Source organism: Sceloporus undulatus, chromosome 4, assembly GCF_019175285.1.
Source record: "Sceloporus undulatus isolate JIND9_A2432 ecotype Alabama chromosome 4, SceUnd_v1.1, whole genome shotgun sequence".
In the NCBI taxonomy this organism is placed as follows: Eukaryota; Metazoa; Chordata; class Lepidosauria; order Squamata; family Phrynosomatidae; genus Sceloporus; species Sceloporus undulatus.
This window is the reverse complement of record NC_056525.1, coordinates 28,209,320-28,228,340: the sequence shown is the minus strand read 5'-3', so window position 1 is coordinate 28,228,340 and position 19,021 is coordinate 28,209,320. Positions and strand designations below refer to the sequence as shown.

The 19,021-nt window shown below is 38.6% G+C and overlaps 1 protein-coding gene across 1 annotated transcript in view; it reads left to right on the top strand.

Moving 5' to 3' along the window:
- The window catches only part of CSE1L (chromosome segregation 1 like), a 43,619-nt gene that overhangs the window by 17,528 nt on the left and 7,070 nt on the right, over positions 1 to 19,021 (top strand). The window contains 14 exon segments of the mRNA XM_042464199.1: positions 397 to 564; positions 653 to 782; positions 2,705 to 2,770; positions 4,444 to 4,646; positions 6,830 to 6,914; positions 7,916 to 7,977; positions 8,800 to 8,936; positions 9,294 to 9,397; positions 11,382 to 11,479; positions 13,588 to 13,738; positions 14,309 to 14,517; positions 16,407 to 16,504; positions 16,690 to 16,775; positions 18,076 to 18,157. Coding sequence (XP_042320133.1) covers positions 397 to 564; positions 653 to 782; positions 2,705 to 2,770; positions 4,444 to 4,646; positions 6,830 to 6,914; positions 7,916 to 7,977; positions 8,800 to 8,936; positions 9,294 to 9,397; positions 11,382 to 11,479; positions 13,588 to 13,738; positions 14,309 to 14,517; positions 16,407 to 16,504; positions 16,690 to 16,775; positions 18,076 to 18,157 — 1,679 coding nt within the window.

Sequence of the window (19,021 nt, the reverse complement as noted above, 5' to 3'; positions counted from 1 at the left end):
GACAGGAAGGGCTGGGCAGGCAGGGAGAGCTGACCAATCCAAGCAGGCTTTGTATACAACAAGGTTTCCTGCCAAGTACTTGCATGTCATTTGAATTAAAATTACCATATTGAAATCAAATCTGATGTTTTTAAAATTTTTATTTGGTGTGCGTTGGAAGAGGGGTTGTCTTATATGGTGATTATATCCCAAACTCTATATTTTAACTGGAAAAGTTGGGGGTCGTCTTATACGCCCAGTCGTCTTATATGCCGGAAAATACAGTAATTTTATTATGCCAATGTATTTAATGGGACTTGAGCATCCATGGATTTTGGCATCCATGTGCGTGGGAGTGTCTTGGAACCAAATCCTAGCAAATACCAAGGGTGCACTTCTGTGGTTTGACATTGACAGGATGAAGAAGAAGCTGGTCTGCTAGAGCTTTTGAAATCCCAAATTTGTGACAATGCTGCTTTGTACGCCCAAAAATATGATGAAGAATTTCAGCCTTACCTGCCTCGTTTTGTCACAGCAATCTGGAATTTATTAGTCACAACAGGTCAAGAAGTTAAATATGATTTGGTAAGTATAATACGGTTCTCTTTCATCCATTTTAAACTGAACATTCTCATTTTATTCATATACATTAATTTCATTTTTCTCTTTGTAGTTGGTAAGCAATGCAATCCAGTTTCTGGCCTCAGTTTGTGAGAGACCCCATTACAAGCACCTCTTTGAAGACCAGAATACACTGACAAGTATTTGTGAAAAAGTTATTGTTCCCAACATGGAATTTAGAGGTAAATATATTCATTATTAAAAAAAATTTTGATGGTTTCTCTAGGAAACAAACATCTTAATTTTTTAGCAAAGTTGGCTTTAGGGTTGGAGCCAGTGTGGGGTAGTGATTTGAGTGTTGGAGTATGACTCTGGTGATCAGGATTTGAATCCCTGCTCTGCCATCAAAACCCACTGGGTGACTTTGGATAAGTCACACTCTTTCAGCCACATAGGCAAGGGCAAACCTCCTCTGAACAAATTCAGCCAAGAAAATTGTGATAGGTTTACCTTAGAGTCACCATAGGTTGAAAACAACTTGAAGGCATAACAATAACTATGAAAGTTCATGTAGTGCTGTAGGTTGTAATCTTTTCCTTCATAATGTGGCCAGTAGACCTGAGTTCTTATGGTTCAGCACTCTCAAAACTACCTTTTGGTTTAATATTTGTCTATGCTGTAGGCTTTATTTCAGAGGAAGGAATTGGCAAAACCACCTCTGATTTTTCCTTGCCTAAGAAAGCCCTATGAAATTCATGGAGGGCAAGTCTACATTTACCATATATTCTGGGTGCACTCTAGTTTTCCAGATATACAAAGACTCTGGGTTTGTTTACACTATTACTACAGACATCGAGACAAATTCAGCTTAATCAGCCACACATTCTCCATTCCAAGATAACTTCATTGTAAAATGGCAGCTCATAGGCTAGTTTTCCTTGAATCATTTTTGGCTGCACATCAAGTCTGCTCCACTTTATTTTATTTTATTTTTCCTGTTTGTCATGCATGCAGACATACACATTTCTGTCCTGGTCCAGGACACTTCTCTGCCTTCATTTTTTCCCAGAGGAGGACTGGCCTTTGGCCATTGCTAAAACTAAGCCAAGAAGTTAATTGGAAGTGGGCAGATACAGGTACAAATATCTGCCAAGCAAATATACTGATGGCCAGTTATCCACACACATGCAGCACCCTTTAAAAATGGCAAATGAGCAGCAAAATTCACAAAAGAATCAAACAGTAGCTTTTAATCCTAGCTTTCGGGGTAAACACATAATATAACTTACTTGTTAAGAGTAAAATGGTTACCTGTGGTTTGCCTCAAATGAAGAAAGGAGACTAATGTTTAAGGAGATACTTAAGCCAAACAACAAACTTTAGGACTATAAATGTTTATAGCTCTATCTTACTAAGCTTGCACAGAGATACAACACAACAAAATCACTGGCTACTTAATTTAAAAAAGGACAGCATATGTCTAAAAAATATTAAAATGTTGGTTAACCTTTGTAAAAATGTATTTTTATTTTTGCAATTTTTTTGTACTGTTGCACATTTTCATTGATAAATTCTTTGAAAGATTTATTTAATAAAATGTATTTCTTGGATACTGCATGCAGTGATCTTGGTTGTTTATAGCTCTGCATGATCTAAATAAGGTAGGCCATGATCAACTGTATACATTTGTCCTTAAATTTGTATTTTGTTAAGGAATTTACCTTCCTTTTATGTGTGCTCTTAAGAGTTGCTTGGTCTTATGCTGCTTGAAATAGCTCAGATGCATTTTTCTTTTAACAATTAAATTCACATACCCTATATTCTAAGCAGTTCACCACGCAATATGAGAAAGAAATGTTCACTGAAGGGGAGATGTAAATTGTTCATGTTTTCATCAACATGGTTTTGTAAAACAATTTGGACCTGTTTTAAACCTCAAATATCCTTGTAATGACAATATTGTTACTAATGTACTCTTTACAGTTGAAAGTATTAATAGTTTATTAATTGTAATGTGTTACTTTAATTCTACCAAGTAATTTCACAAAACAGTGCATAAAGCTAATTTAACAGGGTTTTTTCAAGAATATGTGATATTAAAACAAATCAAAATTTTGCATGCTTTCTGATCTTTAACATAATTATGTGTACTACTTTTTTGCAGCTGCTGATGAAGAAGCTTTTGAAGATAATTCTGAAGAATATATCAGAAGAGATTTGGAAGGCTCTGGTAATCTAATTTATACCCCATATTTAAGTTAACATCATAAATCTAGGCAAGGGCAGCTTTTTCCACCCCAAAAAGGAGTGGCATTTTGCTGCTTCTTTTGGGACTGGGAAAACGCCGGATTGGGACTGCGGTGTGTGGTTCCTGCAGCCCTGATCTGGCACTCAAAGAGGCAGTGCAGAGCTGCCCCTTTGCAGCCATCTGTATCAGCCCTCTGAGAATTATTATTATTATTATTATTAACTTTTATTTATAAAGCGCTGTAAATTTACACAGCGCTGTACATACAATAATTGGACGGATCCCTGCCCTCAGGCTTACAATCTAAAAAGACACGACACAAAGGGAGTGGGGGTGGGGAGGGGGCATCTCTAGAAGGATAACACATATAAAATACATAGCAATACAGGAAATGATTCAATAAAACAGGGAAGAAAAGATCATCAAATAGCAAGTGACAATTATGCAATGCCTGGGAACGCTGCCCTGAACAGAATGGTCTTCAATGCCGTTTTGAAGCTGGTTAAAGAAGTGATGGCTCTTGCTCGCGAGGGAAGAAGGTTCCAGGAGTGAGGGGCAGCGAGTGAAAAGGGGCGAATCCGAGATGGGGCAGAGGAAATCCTGGGCTGTGACAGCAGACCTTGACTACCAGAACGGAGAGCCCTAGTGGGAATACTGTTTTGAAGCAGTATTGGTGACACAGCTATATTGGGTGGTCTTTCTGTTCCCCTTATGAATGTTGGATTCTAAAGTATATTTTGTTCTAAATTCAATTTTGTATTAAAATTCTTCAGCATTCTGTATTCTGCTGTTAATTAAGGTGTTGGTATTTTGATACTGGTGTTCTTCATATGATCTTTCTTAGCTTTATAAATTGACTAGGATGCAGAGCCCACATTACTAGTTTTAAACAACTTTTTATTCTTGTGGAGAGTGAAGTATTGCTGTTCACAGGCACTGCATCTTAGGGCTGGAGCAGACGGCAGGAAGGAGCAGCCCGAGGTCCATAGCAACCGCATAGCCTGCTTCAAAGGCAGGCTGCAGTCACATAACCCAACCCACGCTACCAGAAACCAGATTACCCCAGCTCCTTTTTGCTTCAGTCTGCGTGTGTCAACTACTAACCTTATTTATATTGTACAGTTAAAAAAGCATAGGAAGCATCTTCTAGAAAATTGTTCTGTAAATTGAAGGACTTGGATTTGAACAGTTCTTAGTTATACAGTTGGCCCTTCATATTTGTGGCTTTGACTTTTATGGATTTAATTATTTGTAGATTTGATTAATATGTTTTCTCTAGGAATCACTAGGTCCTCCAGCGCAACTTTACAGGAAGAGTCACGATGGAAGACCTAGTGGTTCCTAGAAACAACACTTCTCTAGGCATTGTAGGTCCTCCAATGCAATTTTGTGGTCACCCTTTGCCAGATGTTGGCCATAGAGTTGCACTGGAGGACCTAGAGATTCTGAGAGGTGTTCTCTCAGGTTACAGAAAAGTGTTTTGTTTTTTTCTTTCACTTTCACAGATGTCCTGTGCCCCTAACTCCAATTAATGTGGAGGGCCCACTGTAGTTGCATGAACCTGATTTAGCAATGCTGAAATATTGCAGAATTGAGAAGCTAGTACATTATTTGTAATTGCTTGTGTTTTCTTATCTCTTTTATGTGTGATGCAGATATTGATACCAGACGCAGAGCAGCCTGTGATCTAGTAAGAGGTTTATGCAGGTTTTTTGAAGGGCCTGTGACAGGGATCTTTTCTGGTTATGTGAATTCTATGCTGCAAGAGTATGCAAAGAATCCATCTATCAACTGGAAGCATAAAGATGCTGCTATTTACCTTGTAACATCGTTGGCATCAAAAGCTCAGACACAAAAGGTACTTGCGATTATTTGACTGGAATTGCAGGGTGTTACCTTTTCAGGGTGTAAGGGAGTTATGGGGCACTTAAATTGTTAATTAAAACATAATGGTGTTTCAGGACTGATATAATAATAATAATAATAATAATAATAATAATAATAATAATAATAATATAAATTTTATTTATATACCGCTTTTCCAAAAATGATCAAAGCGGTTTACATAGAGTTTAAAACCAATTACAAAACACATCATAAAATAGATAAAACCAAGAGGACTAAATACAATATTTATTTATTTATATCATGCTCTTTTCCCAGGACTGGGACTCAGAGCGGCTTCACAGCAATTAAAAAACAAACAAACAAACAAAAAGTACAATTAAAACATTTAAAAAATAAATAGATAAATTACATGCATTAAACAGAATGATTGAACTAGTCCAACATTCCTGCCTGTTCTTATAGTGATTCCTTAAATGCCTGTTTGAACAGGTAGGTCTTCAACTGCCGTCGGAAAGCCATCAAGGAGGGAGCCGTTCTTATCTCCCTAGGCAGGGAGTTCCAGAGTCTAGGGGCAGCCGCTGAGAAGGCCCTCTCTCGTGTCCCCACCAAACGTGTTTGTGAAGATGTTGGGATGGAGAGAAGGGCTTCTCCAGAGGTTCTCAGAGTCCGGGCAGGTTCATACCAGGAGAAACGGTCTGCCAAATAATGTGGACCTGAGCCATGTAGGGCTTTGTAGGATATAACCAGTACCTTGAATTGTGCCCTGGAATGAACTGGCAGCCAATGAAGCTGTTTCAACAGGGGAGTTGTATGGGCTGTGTAATCGGCGCCTGTTAACAGCCTGGCAGCAGCTCTTTGAACCAATTGAATTTTCCAAACACTTTTCAAAGGCAGTCCTATGTAGAGCCCATTACAGTAGTCCAAACGGGATGTAACCAAATACAATATACAATCTAAAAACAAGTCCTGGTTTCCAGTCTCCCCAAGACTTGCTAAAATTATTGGGCTAGGATTTGAGTGCTACTGTAATATCAGAAATGGACCATATCACAAATAGAGGGAAATAAAGTACCTGAACCTTTCCATTATAAATCCAGAGTATATGAAGTTGTAGTGCTTTGGTATTATGGTTAAATTGGTCTACAGTGTAGATTTGCTACTAGTAGACTATTATTTAAAACCTTGGCAGCATATCACAAGCTATATTGCAGTTAACCTACTTTTCGCTTGCATCTTCCATTACGATAGCATACTGCACATAACTAGTTTAGATGTTTTGGGTAGAACATGCGTGCTCCATTTTATAATGCAAAGTTTGAAACTAAAAAAACTCAAGATAAACATTTACAGAAATGGCCAAGAATTCACAATGAGCATGTTAACACGGTATCTTTTAATAGGAACTTATGGATAATCCAATACAGAAATTGTATTTTTTAAAAGTGTTTGTTGTGGGAGGGAAGTTAGAATAAGTGATTTAAGAATTGGTGTAGGTGTAAGAAGGTTGGAGAAAGTGTGAAGATATGTGAGAGGGTGAGAAGGAGTAAGTTAAAGAGTAGGCGTAAGTAGGTTAGGAAAGTAAAAGTGGGTATAAGAGAATGTAAGGAAGAGAAAGTTAAGGAGTGGATAAAAGCTCAGAGAAGATAGGAACAAGATATTTGAGAAGATAAGAAGACTATATAAGAGAGGAAGAGAAAGGAAAAGAAGACATAAGAAGGTAAAAGTAAGTGTGAAGAAAGTATGAGAGAGGATAAGAAGAGGGGGTAAAGAAGCTTTGAAAAAGGGATGAGAAAAATGTGTCATGGAAAAATGAGTAAGTTAAAGGAAGGGTAAAGAAAAGAAGAGAGGAAGGGGTTGGGGAAGTTAGAAAGCATGGATACCATTGGAGAGGAATAGAAAGTGTTTAGTGAGGTTTAGAAGGATAAGGAAAGGATTGAGTGAGGAATGAATGTGTATATGGAAAAGACAGGAAATAGGTAAGGAATAGTATAAATGAAATTAGTGAACAAAAATGAAAGAAAGGCTAGTCATGATAAGTAAAGAATTTAGTACTGTATATGTTATGTATGTATAATTGGTACTATGTATTGTATGTTAAGTTGTATGTGATTTTGTTATTTTTTATTGCTATATACATGTTTAATTAATAAAAAATATTTATAATAAAAGTGATTGTTTCTGTTTTCCCTTCAGCATGGAATAACACAAGCCAATGAACTTGTAAATTTGACAGAATTCTTTGTGAACCATATTTTACCAGACCTGAAGTCTCCTAATGGTAAGTTTAGAATTCTATATAAAATATCTCCAGTATTTAGTTATGACATGTAGGAAGCATATGGCCTACATAATTATAGTAACTGTCTAGTAAAGACATAACTGTGGAAGGCCTCATTGTTTTATCTTGGCAGATGTGAGCAAAAACTCTACCTGAAAGTTTGGGGTGACTCTGCCAATTAAAGTAAGGGCCGAAACAGACGGCTCTGAAGGGGCGGCTTGAAGCCACCCCTTCCAAACATGGATTGAGGCCGCAGCAACCACACGCCATGGCCCCAATCAGCCTTGCAGCCAGCTGAAAAAGGCAAAGAGCCACTCCTTTTTGAGTCAGCAAAAAGGCAGCTTTTCCCACCCATCCGTCACCCACAGGCAACTTCAAGCTGCCCTGGCAGTGCATGACATGTAAACATCACACTACTGGAGCGCTCATAAGCCAGCTCACATCTGAGCCCAGTATGACTTCCAGGCATCTTGGGGGGCTTGTGGTGTCTGTACGCCATGCCTTTCCGGTCTGTTCCCCCCCCCCCCCCCCAAGACAGTCCTGGACTAGATCAGAAGTGGGCAAAGTGAAGCTCTTGGGATTTTGTAGGACTGCAGTCCACATCAGCTTTAGCCACATAGACAATAATGAGGAGCTGTGAATTGGTTGTTCTTTGTCCTCTCCCCCATAGCTAGATAGACCAGTGGTCTGCCCTTGGTGTAATGTTGTTTATGATTCCAGAGGAAAACTAGAGTTTTTTGGAAGGTACAACTTGGGTGCAGCAAACAGGATCTCACAGGCAGAATTAAACAAGGTTATTCCAATGACAGAACTGCTTTTATCAGTGGAACTTAATGGGCATTTCCCCCTCTTGCTGTTGTCTTCAAAATTTGCTCTAGAGGGCTGTAAAATGGTGTAAATAATGGTGGTAAATTTGGGCATTGCTTGAGTTTCTACTATATAACTATAATTTTTCTACAGAACATCAGTCATTTTAAGTAGCCTGTAACTTTTTTTAACAGTGAATGAGTTTCCTGTGCTTAAGGCTGATGGTATCAAGTACATCATGATTTTCAGAAGCCAAGTAAGTTGATTATGAATCTGAATTCTATAATGGGGGAAATGGTTCTTAATTTATGTATGCAAAAGAATGTTAAAATATTCATACATTCATATGTAGAATTTTACAATGTGGCATGAATAGTTTGGAAGAAAACCTAATTTATTGAGGGGTTTGTTTTTGTTGGGTTTTTCTATGTTTTCAGTATTTCCTATTGGGGAACAAAATAACAATTAGTGTGTAAGAAACCCTTTCCTCGTCATTTGAGAAATTCTTTCTTTCAGTTTCTTGCTTGGATGTTACTTTAAATGGTATATCAGGTTTCAGATAGGGTTTCTGCTTACAGGGTTTTAATAATAATAATAATAATAATAATAATTGGGCCTATCATCTTGACTTAAAACAATAATAGGATCCAAAACATACTACAAGAATAATCCTGTTTGAGACCACTTTAACTGCCCTGGCTCAATGCTAGGGAATTCTGTGAACTTTAGTTTTGTGAGAAATTTAGCCTACTCTGTTAGAGAGCTCTGGTACCACAATAAACTACAGTTCCCAGGATTCCCTAGCACTGAGCCAGGGCAGTTAAAGCGGTCTTGAACTGAATTATTTCTGCAGTGTGTTTTGGACTTAGGCCATCTCAATAAGCTTAATATAGATATGAGTGTATTCTGTCTACATATGTATTTACAGTGGTGGACTTATACCAGAAGCAATGACCAAAATATTGTAATAGTGCGTGATTTCATTTAATATTTCATTAAAATGTTTCTTATGTAATTCTTCCAAACTGTCTAGTATTCTTGTTTCTAAAACACTTTAATCTACATGTCTATTTTGTAGGTACCTAAAGAACAACTTTTGGTGTCAATTCCTCTCTTAATAAATCATCTTCAAGCAGAAAGTATTGTAGTTCATACTTATGCAGCCCATGCTCTTGAAAGATTATTTACAATGAAAGGGGCTAACAGTACAACACTGTAAGTTTACATTTGGTTGTTTTATTTTATTTTATTTTGGCTTTTTGTTGCTCTGATTAGATGACTTTTGATCTTTCACTTCCTTTTTTTCAGAGAAGCATAGATTGTTATACCATCTATATTTAAAAGCTGATCCTTTTTTTTTTAAAGCAAGATTTTGAGTTGACTTAGCAATTGACAACACTATAGTTTTAGAGATGTTTAAAAGCAGGATGTAATTTTAAGGTTCAAAGAATCATACATTTCTAATCTACATTCATTCTAATGATTAGTCAGGATTGACTTCCTAGAGTGGAGGACTTGATGAATGATTGGAAAAATAGCACAGGAGTTCAAGCATTCTCTTTTCCTATACAGAATTACAGCTACAGAAATGGCACCATATGTTGAAATGTTGCTAACGAACCTTTTCAAAGCTCTGACACTTCCAGGTTCATCAGAAAATGAATACATTATGAAAGGTAAGAAGCTGTATTTATAACGAAGCTGAGTGCTTTGACACATAATACCTGTTGTTCACTGTACTCCTTTGGTATCATGTTATTTCTTTAATTGGTCTTTTTCCAAAGCACAGTTGTATCATTGCATAATCAATTTGTCTTCCTGATATGAATCTGAATCTGATGGGTACATTAATAGTGTTGCTGCTCTTAGGGGGAAGGCCAGTTTGGAGAAAAGAGTATTGAAGTAATAATTTATCAGAACTGAGATATGCTCACTATAAGGAATAAATGCCTAGCAGTATATGGGGTGTACTTCTTGATTGTGTTTTTGAGGAGGCTAACTCCACAGTAAACACTTTCAATCCTTTTTATAACTTCCTTGTTCTACCACCAAAAAGCTACTAGAAGAAGACATTTGCGTTAGTCTGTGTAAGCCTGGAAACTAAAAACCTTGATTGGCATTAGAACAGGGAGGAGATGCCAACTTTTGTCTCTACAGGCTGCACAAGTATGTTAGCAGTGCACTAGAAGTGCCCTCACATCACTTCCCAGTTGTAATTTTTGTTGGAAGATTTTTGCATTCTCTTTCCCCATCCTTAGATAAATAGGGATTTCTTGCATGCAAACTCTTCCCCCCCCCCCCTCCCTTTCAAACTAACCATGTGATTTAGGCCATTCCCCCTTTAGGCTGCTACTAACACACTTTCTCTCAAAGATTTTCTCCTGCACTACATGTTCCCATTTTCCTCCTCTCTCAAATTTCTTTGGAAAGATGGTGAGACAAATATTTCTTCTTAACCTGAACTATTCACTAGCTAGATTAGGATATAGCCTCTATGTAATATATAGATTAAAAACATTAGTAAACCTTTGTTTAAACTACAAGCTACTTGTGTTTATTTTTTGAATCCATCTCCGTTCTTAGGGAAGCATAGGCACATTACAGACCGCCCCTTTGGGGCGGCTTGTACCCGCCCCTTTCCCCGATGGCTCGGGGCCTCAGCTGCCATAGCGGCAGCCCCGAGACCCCAATCCGCCGCTTTTCCAGGCCGCTTTCCACGGCCTGGAAAGGTTTCCTTGGGGCTTCAAGCCCCAAGGACACCCCAACAGCGGCCCCTTTCTCTTTTGTGATGCTGGTGCAGCCGTGTAAAGGAGCTCCTTCCCGCATCCTTCCATTTCGGAGCTCTTTCCTGCGCCACAGAAAGGGCGCCACAGGCGCTCTTCCGAGGCACCAGGATGTAACGTCCGCGCTGCCCCGTTTGGAGGCGGCACAGTCATGACGTCCTAATGGCGGCACCCATGTAGAATGGGTGCTGCCATTTTGTACGTATTGTGTACGTACTAGGGTTGGGGGCATCTGAAAGAGACGCCCCCAAGCAACCCTAGTACGTACAGAGTACGTACTAAAAGGCCCTTCTGAAAAGGGCCATAGTTAGACAGAGGCACATTTCTGTTAATTTGCTGATTCAAATCTAGACCATAACAGGCTTGGCTTTTTGACATTTAAATTTTTTTGTTTTCTTAACAAAGTCTGAAGCCTCAGGAAACTTAAATTGCTCTACAATTTTATGCTAGTTTTGGACCAAAATATCACCTAGGGTGGTTGGTGGGAGTAGGAAAGCAAAACCACTGCATTTGCAAGTGGTTTTCTTACATTGTAGGGTGGAATTTACCACCAAATTGTCTTAGATTTTAAAATTTTGTTAGGGTTTGAGGAGACTTTACTGCAGAAGTGGGGTTTGCTGGCGGCATGCACCCTGTGGGACATGCTTTCTCTTTTCTCTTCCAGTAAAACATATTTTTCTATCTGAGAGTCTGCAGTTCTGTTATTTTTAAAGTGTTGGTTTATATCCCTATACAGTACAGAACTTACTAAACCAGTACTTGATGTTGATTGCATGCTGCAAGATTTAGCATACTTATGCAGTTTTTAAATGTGAAGTACAACACATGATTCAGAAGTCTTTTATGCCTTCAGTAATGTAAATCTCTACATTTCCAGCTATCATGAGAAGCTTTTCTCTGCTTCAAGAAGCAATAATTCCATATATCCCTTCTCTCATCAGTCAACTCACACAGAAACTGCTTGCTGTCAGCAAGGTAAAGGCAGAAGAGCTCTCTTCACCATTTGTAATATCTGTTATGTTAAACTTTTTGTTGATTTAATTTAGTTCATTTCTTTCACCTGTTTTTATTCATAGCCAATTAAAGTATTAACTTGGTTCTTTCTTATGGAATCAAGCTATATCAAGAGGAAGAAACAGGCCTAGATTAAAAGATTCATTCAGCTGGTTTTATTTATATAAGGCTATTTGGAGCTAATATTGTTTGAACAGCAGGCCCTCATGCTGCATGGCTAAAAGAAACTAATCAAAACTGGAATGGAATGGATTGGATGGGTGTTGCAAAAGTACATTAGGTACCTAGATACAGGGCTCCCCCGGGTTACGAAATTAATTCGTTCCGCGGCGCCATTCGTAACCCGAAAAGCATTCGCAAGCCGAAGCCCCATAGGCGCTAATAGCGAAAGCCGCGATTTGGTGCGAAAAAGCGCCGAAAAGCACCAAAAATTTTTTCGTAACCCGAAATAACCTTCGTAACCCAGAACAGTTTTTTTTAATGGATTTTTTTCGTAACCCGGAAATTTCGTAACGCGGCGGATTCGTATCCTGGGGTACCACTGTATATAAAAATCAGAAGGTTTTAAGCCAGTTCTGGGTTTTTGAGAGAACATTCCCCTCCTAGAGGAAAAACCAACATTAAGAAAAATTGAAATGCAGACATTATTTTCTTATAAAATCACCTAGCTTGGCATATACATTGTTTTCTCAAATTCACAAAGCAGTGCATTAAATATATTTAAATATTTTAAAACTACCTTTTAGGTTAAAACTCCTCCCAAGGTGATTTATATGAAAGAATATGATGCAGATTTACTCAGATGTAAAGTTTACTCTGTTTAGTCAGGTTTTATATTTTGTTTATTTTTATTTTATTCTAGCCAGTTGCAGAATAAATTTGCAGCTCTTGGTACAATGTACAGGTTAGAGTAGGCCTATGTCATAAGCCTTATATTAGAAAAGGGGTCAAGGGATTGCTATCTCAATCATTTTTTATGTCTAACAGGGCAGTTATATCAAGTTCAACTCAGAAGTAAGCCTCACTAAGTTCAGAGAGATTTATTCTAAGATAAGTGTGTATTGGTCACTTAGTTTAGTGCAGTTGTCTACAACAGAATTGTGAAAATAATGTAGGGGAATTCAGACTTATAGCCCCTCAAATACTTATGCACTTACTTCTCCCTCATTTCTCTTACATCTGAGAAGTAAAAAATTAAAGGGTGGAAATAGACTCCACAAATTAGGTAAGAAACACACTTCAAGGGAATATGGAAAATAGAAGAGTAATGCAGTGTGCCCGTGTCATATGTGGGCACCTCTTATATGGCTTCCAGCATATGCTGGAAGCCACGCCAGAAGGAGCAGCACCGCGGACCAGAACAAACAATGCTGCACACCACCGCGAGCACAAGCCCTGTTCACTTGAATGAGGCTTGAGCATCCGTGTTTTTTGCCTTACGCGGGAGGAGGGGGCAAAACAGATCCCCCGCATGAGTAGGGCAGACTATAATCTCTCTGCCTATTTTGTCTGGTTTATATTCCCATGTTTTCATGTCATGGAAGCTAGATAAGGATATAAACATCATTTAAGCTTGTGAATGGAACTCATAAATTGTGTGCATTCAAGTAGTTTCTGATTTATGGTGACCCTAGCACTGGGTTTTCTTGTTCAGAGGGAGTTTGCCTTTGCCTCCAAGGCTGAGAGAGTGTGACTATGGGGGCAAAGGGCCCGTTTTGGGCCTAAAACACTGATATATTAGGTTAGAGTGAGGGATTGCAGCACTCAAGCCTCTGCAAGTTGTCCATCTTTGTTATCTCAGCATGATAGAAAGTAACTTGATGGTAAGAGACAGACTGATACTCTTCTCAAGAAAGAATGAGAAGCTGAGAGAATATTCTAGTCAAATATAGGATAAATTTTCAGACTGGAATAGGCCTATGTCAAGAGTTAACTATGATGACAGCAATATCCTATACTGACAGCAATATTCTCATGTTTATTGCAATTATTGTCACACTTCATCTTAGTAACCAACATATTTTGTGTAAAATATCAGCGACTTTGTGCTGTTCTTGTTTTGATTTTAGAATCCAAGCAAGCCTCATTTTAATCATTACATGTTTGAATCAATTTGCTTGTCAATAAGGATAACTTGCAAAGCAAACCCTAGTGCTATTGGAAGCTTTGAAGATGCTTTGTTCATGGTATTCACAGAGATTCTGCAGACTGACGTGCAAGGTATGAATAAAACATAAACTGTTTTCTGTACTATAGTACCTATAGGCAGTCACATGCTGTACCATTAACTTTAAAGCCATACCTATTTACACCATTAATTTTTCATTTTACATTAAAAGATTTGTACCTTATCCGTACATATGCTAATCTTTTCATGTTTATGTCATGACATGAAATAATCTACAGTGCTATATAAATAAAGCATAATAATAATAATAAAGTAAACAAAAGGGGGGAAGGAGCTTAGTTACTTATGCATTAGTTACTTTCAGTCTACCTAGAATAGCATGAAAGCCCTCCATCTCCAGCTCAGCATGTAAGTTAGGCTAAGAATTATTCACTAGCCCAAGGTCATCCAGTGCACTTCACAACGCAACAGGAATTCTATCCTAGATCTTCTTAGTTTAATCTATTGCTCTTAACTACTGCACTATGTGGCCGCTCACTAAAGGGGCAAAGAAGCCAGTGACAGTTATCTTAAACCTTCTTCATGACCATATTACTGCATATGAATATGCCGTCCCTGCTACTTCATAGTTTGCAATGAAAACTGTCTCTCTTTTTTAACAGAATTCATTCCATATGTATTTCAAGTGATGTCTTTACTTTTGGAAATGCATAAGAATGACATCCCATCATCTTACATGGCCTTATTTCCACATCTGCTTCAACCAGTCTTGTGGGAGAGGTCAGGAAATATCCCCCCTCTGGTGAGACTCCTTCAGGCCTACTTGGAAAGAGGTGCCAATACGATAGCCAATGCTGCAGCTGACAAAATCGTATGTATGACCTGATTGCAGTTCCAGATTTCTAAACATTTGTTTGCTTGAGGAAATGAGATGGGAGGCCATTTCCTGTATTAGTGGAGGTCAAGATAAACAAAGCTGTTTAACCTCTGTTAAAAATTCAGGGTTGGTTTTTTTGGCTTTGTTTTTGTTTTGTTTCTACTTATAGTTTGTTAATGGCATAGACTATGCCAAACAAATTGGCATAGTCTCTGTTGCTAAAGTAAATGTCTGTACCAGACTGAGGTTTCCTCAGGTAGAATTCAGAAATTCTTAAAATCATAGAGTTGGAAGAGACATTAAGCACTGTCCAGTCCAACTCTCTGCCATGCAGTAATATAATAATAAAATAAATTTTATTTATATCTCCCGCTTCTCCCTTTGGATCAAAGTGGGATTACAGCAGTAAAAACATCATAAAATACATAGATGATACAAAATACATCAATCAGAAAGAAAAATGGAAGAGTTGTTACAGTATTGCTCACAGTCCTAAGAATTGAGTCATCGTATTCAGATGTTCAAAATCAGATTAGAGGAGATCCGTTGGATAGGCCTGCCAGAAGAGATCCGTCTTAAATACCCTCTTGAAGGCATCCAAAAAAATAAGACGGTTCTCTTCCGGTAAGTTGTTCCAAAGTCTAGGGGCCATCGCAGAAAATGTTTTACAAGAGGTAGTTTTCAACCTGGTTTTGGGGTGTTCTAATATTTTTGTGCCAGATGTTCTGAGAGTGCGGGGCTGATTATGTAGGGAGAGGCGTTCCCTTAAGTAACACGGGCCCAGGCCATGTAGGGCTTTATAGATAATAACCGACACTTTGTATTGCGCCCCTGAGAGGTGTGTAATGTAGACTTCCAAATAGCTTCATAAAACTTGTTAGCTTATTGATACTTTATTGATATATATCAGTCTTTATTATATTTATACCCTGCACTTTAGCCAGGCTTCCAAAGCTGCCTACAGTCACAATCCACAGAAACATACTATGGCCTGTTACAGATAGTCAAAATAAAGCTGCTTCGAGACACAGTGGAGGTATGGTGTTTCAATGATGCACGTGTCCTAAGAGTCCAGAAGTCGCACCAAAGCCACGTTCCAGCCCTAAGGACTGGAGCGTGGCTTTGGTGTGACTTCTGGATTCTTAGGACGCGTGCATAATTGAAAAACCATACCTCCACTGTGACTCGAAGCAGCTTTATTTTGACTGTCTGTAACAGGCCAATATGTATGGTACATGTGGAGATATTTATGGTTGTCTCTTATAGGTCTTTGCAGTTAATGTCACAGGTTGCAAATGATTTTCTCTAGAGTTTAGGGAGTAAACTACAAGTGGGTTAATACAGATACCAACCCATGGAATCAGTTTTTCCAAACTGCTTTTCATGTTAGATATTGGCAATTAAAAGGAAAAAAATATCAGTGATTATAAATCTTGCTTCTTGGATTTCTAAAAATTTCATATTGCTCAAAGTGACCAGGTATGCTGATGTATTTTATTGTTGTAACCCACCTCAGTCCTTTTGGGAGAAGCAGGCTATAAATAAATAAATGTTTGTTTATTTATTTGTTACTATTATTACAAGCATGTTTTAAAACTCCTAGGTGAAGTAGATAGTGATTTCTTCCTACCAGAAGTGCAGAATGTTTTTCAGTATGTATTCTGTACTGGTGGATATACAGTTGTGGGTTAAAATGATCTTATTTTTATTTTTATCCTGCTCCTCGATGGAGTTTTAAAAAATCTAGGACTTGTTGGCTGTTCTGCCAAAGAACACTGGTGGACCTCTGTAACTGTCAGTTCATATAACTGTAAATAACCAGTAAAAATTGTTCTTTGTATGTGTTATATTTTGTTTTTGGTTTTTTTCATCTTAATTTTTAGCCTGGATTGTTAGGTGTGTTCCAGAAACTTATTGCTTCCAAACTTAATGATCATCAAGGATTCTACCTTCTTAACAGTATTATAGAGCACATGCCCCCGTGAGTATAAACATATCAAATTCAAACAGTTTTTCTAGCACTATTTTACTTGCTTGGAGATTTCTAATTGAATTCAGAATGTGTTGAAAGAAACTTAAGATGTACTGATGCTGAAATAATTTACTGAAATGGTACACTGCGCTGAATAAACAAGTTTTACTTCTCCCCCCCCCCCAAATTTCTAGTGAATCCATTGATCAATACAGGAAGCAAATATTCATCCTGCTGTTTCAAAGACTTCAGAATTCCAAAACAACAAAATATATCAAAAGTAAGTTCTACATTGATGGTCCCATAGATAATTTTCTAAGAAAAAATCTTGGACATGGATGTTTAGAGTCTAAATATTCATTTATTTATTTTTAGTTTAATTTCAAAGATGGAGGATTATAATAATGAGATTTTTTGCAAAAGTTGGGATGATAGTTAAAACTTTAGCTTTCTTGTCTAGTCAGCAAAGAGGATCTTGTAGCACCTTTGAGACTCACAAAGAAAGCAGCTGGTAGCATTAGTTTTCATAGACTAAAGTCTGCTTCCTTATATACATCAAATATACACTTGTCTGTGAAAGCTCATGGTAACAGCTCCTTTCATTTTTAAAGGTGCTACAAGATCCCTTTGCATACTGATTTTCTAGACTAAAGCAGCTTTATCTTTGAATTCTACCACATGTCTGGTAAGTATAGGGTTGCCATTGGTCTGGACCTCCAAACCGGGACAAATGTAGGACAAAATTTTCAAATGTAGGATTTTTTTTTTTTTATTTTTTTTTTTGGGTCCTACATTTGAAAAAGAACCTCACTGAGGGGAGGATTCCTTCTGCGCTTGGGCTCCATGGAGCCCAAGCGGAGAAGGAATCCGCCCCCAGGGAGGCATTCTTTTCCCCTTGGGCTCCATTTTTGCCAACGGAGCCCAAGGGAAAAAGAATCCCTCCGCTCAGCGAGGATTCCTTTTCCACTTGGGCTCCGTGAACGGAGCCCAAGCAGAGAAGGAATCTGCTCCCTTTCCCGGCCTCTGTAGAGGCTTGGCCTTCACAGAGGCCTGGAAAGAGGGAGGAGAGTGCCCGCGATCGCGGGCGCCCCCCCCCCCCTTTCCAGGCCTCTGTGGAGGCTTGGCCTTCACAGAGGCCTGGAAAGAAGGAGCAGAGCCAGGCCGCCTCCCTTGGCGAAGGGGCCAGGCAGGGAATGGGCCTCGCTCATGCGAGGCTCCTTTCCCTGCCTGGCGTCCGTCGCAGGGGGGGGTGTCCCGGGGCGGGGCCAAACCGGGGCGGGACCGTGCGGACCCGCCCCAAACCGGGAAAGTCCTGCCCCCAGGCGGGATATGGCATCCCTAGGTAAGTACAAGGGCTGAGCTGGGAAGGAATTGTGAGGGAACCAGTGTCTCGGTTTAGAGGTTTTGCCAGATTATTTTTATGTGCTTTTGGGAAAGAAAAGAAGCATTATTGCTTGACAGCAGTAAAGGTTCACATGCTCATTCACTGTTTGTGTTTTAATGTGCATGAAAGTGTGTGTCTCATATTCTTTTAGGCATCTACTTTACAGTTTTTGATTTCTTCTTTCTTCTTTTGGTAGGTTTCTTAGTTTTTATCAACTTGTACTGCGTAAAATATGGAGCAATTGCACTGCAGGAAATATTTGACAGTATACAACCAAAGTTAGTACATTTTATTTATTTTATTCCAGTTAACTGCTGGGTTCTCATGGGGCTGCTTATAGAGCAGCAGAATTTAGAGCAGAAGATGTATTTGCAGCACAAGCTGATCCCTTTCTTGAGAGATTTGTCTTTGTATTAAATATGTTGCCATTTTATATGTTCAGGCATAGCTGAAGCATTGCTTATAAAATTGCTAGTCTGGCAATTGCCCTTCTCCCTACTCCTAGTCACTGAGAATCAAACTAGCTTCCATTTGCTGTGGTCTGTCTATCCAACATTACCTCTGATAAACACTGCAGACGTAGGGAGGATGTGAGAATTCCTTAGCTAAATATCAGCACCTTCACATGCTGACTACTACAGTAGTATTTTCTTGATTGCTGGAGCTTTGCTAGCCTGACAGAATCACAGAAATGGATGTCAGCCATTTCTGTTTTATAATTTCCAGAACCCAATGAGGATTACCCAGGTAAATCCTGGTGAGATCATAGGTGCTTATTAATAGACTCAGTTCTGAGCTTTACCACACTTTTCTGTAGATTATGAAAGGTATTGGGGCCACAAAGGAACTAGGAGAACAGAAGTGGTATGGCTACCAATAGTGTTCTGCATTTATTGGGGAAGAGTCCAGTATTCTCAAGAATGAAGTTGAAAATGGAAAAAGGATTGTTTGGTTTCAAGTTCTTAAATAGTTTTTGGGGTTTTCCTCTCCCACATCATTGCTGAGCTCTCCTCCAAAGACTTTTCTGTTTCAAAAAGCAAAATTTATTAATAATAATAATAATAATATGTTTTATTTATAAACCGCTATTCCAAATAGATCATAGCGGTGTACAAGAAAATTATATAACAGTACAAGAAAAA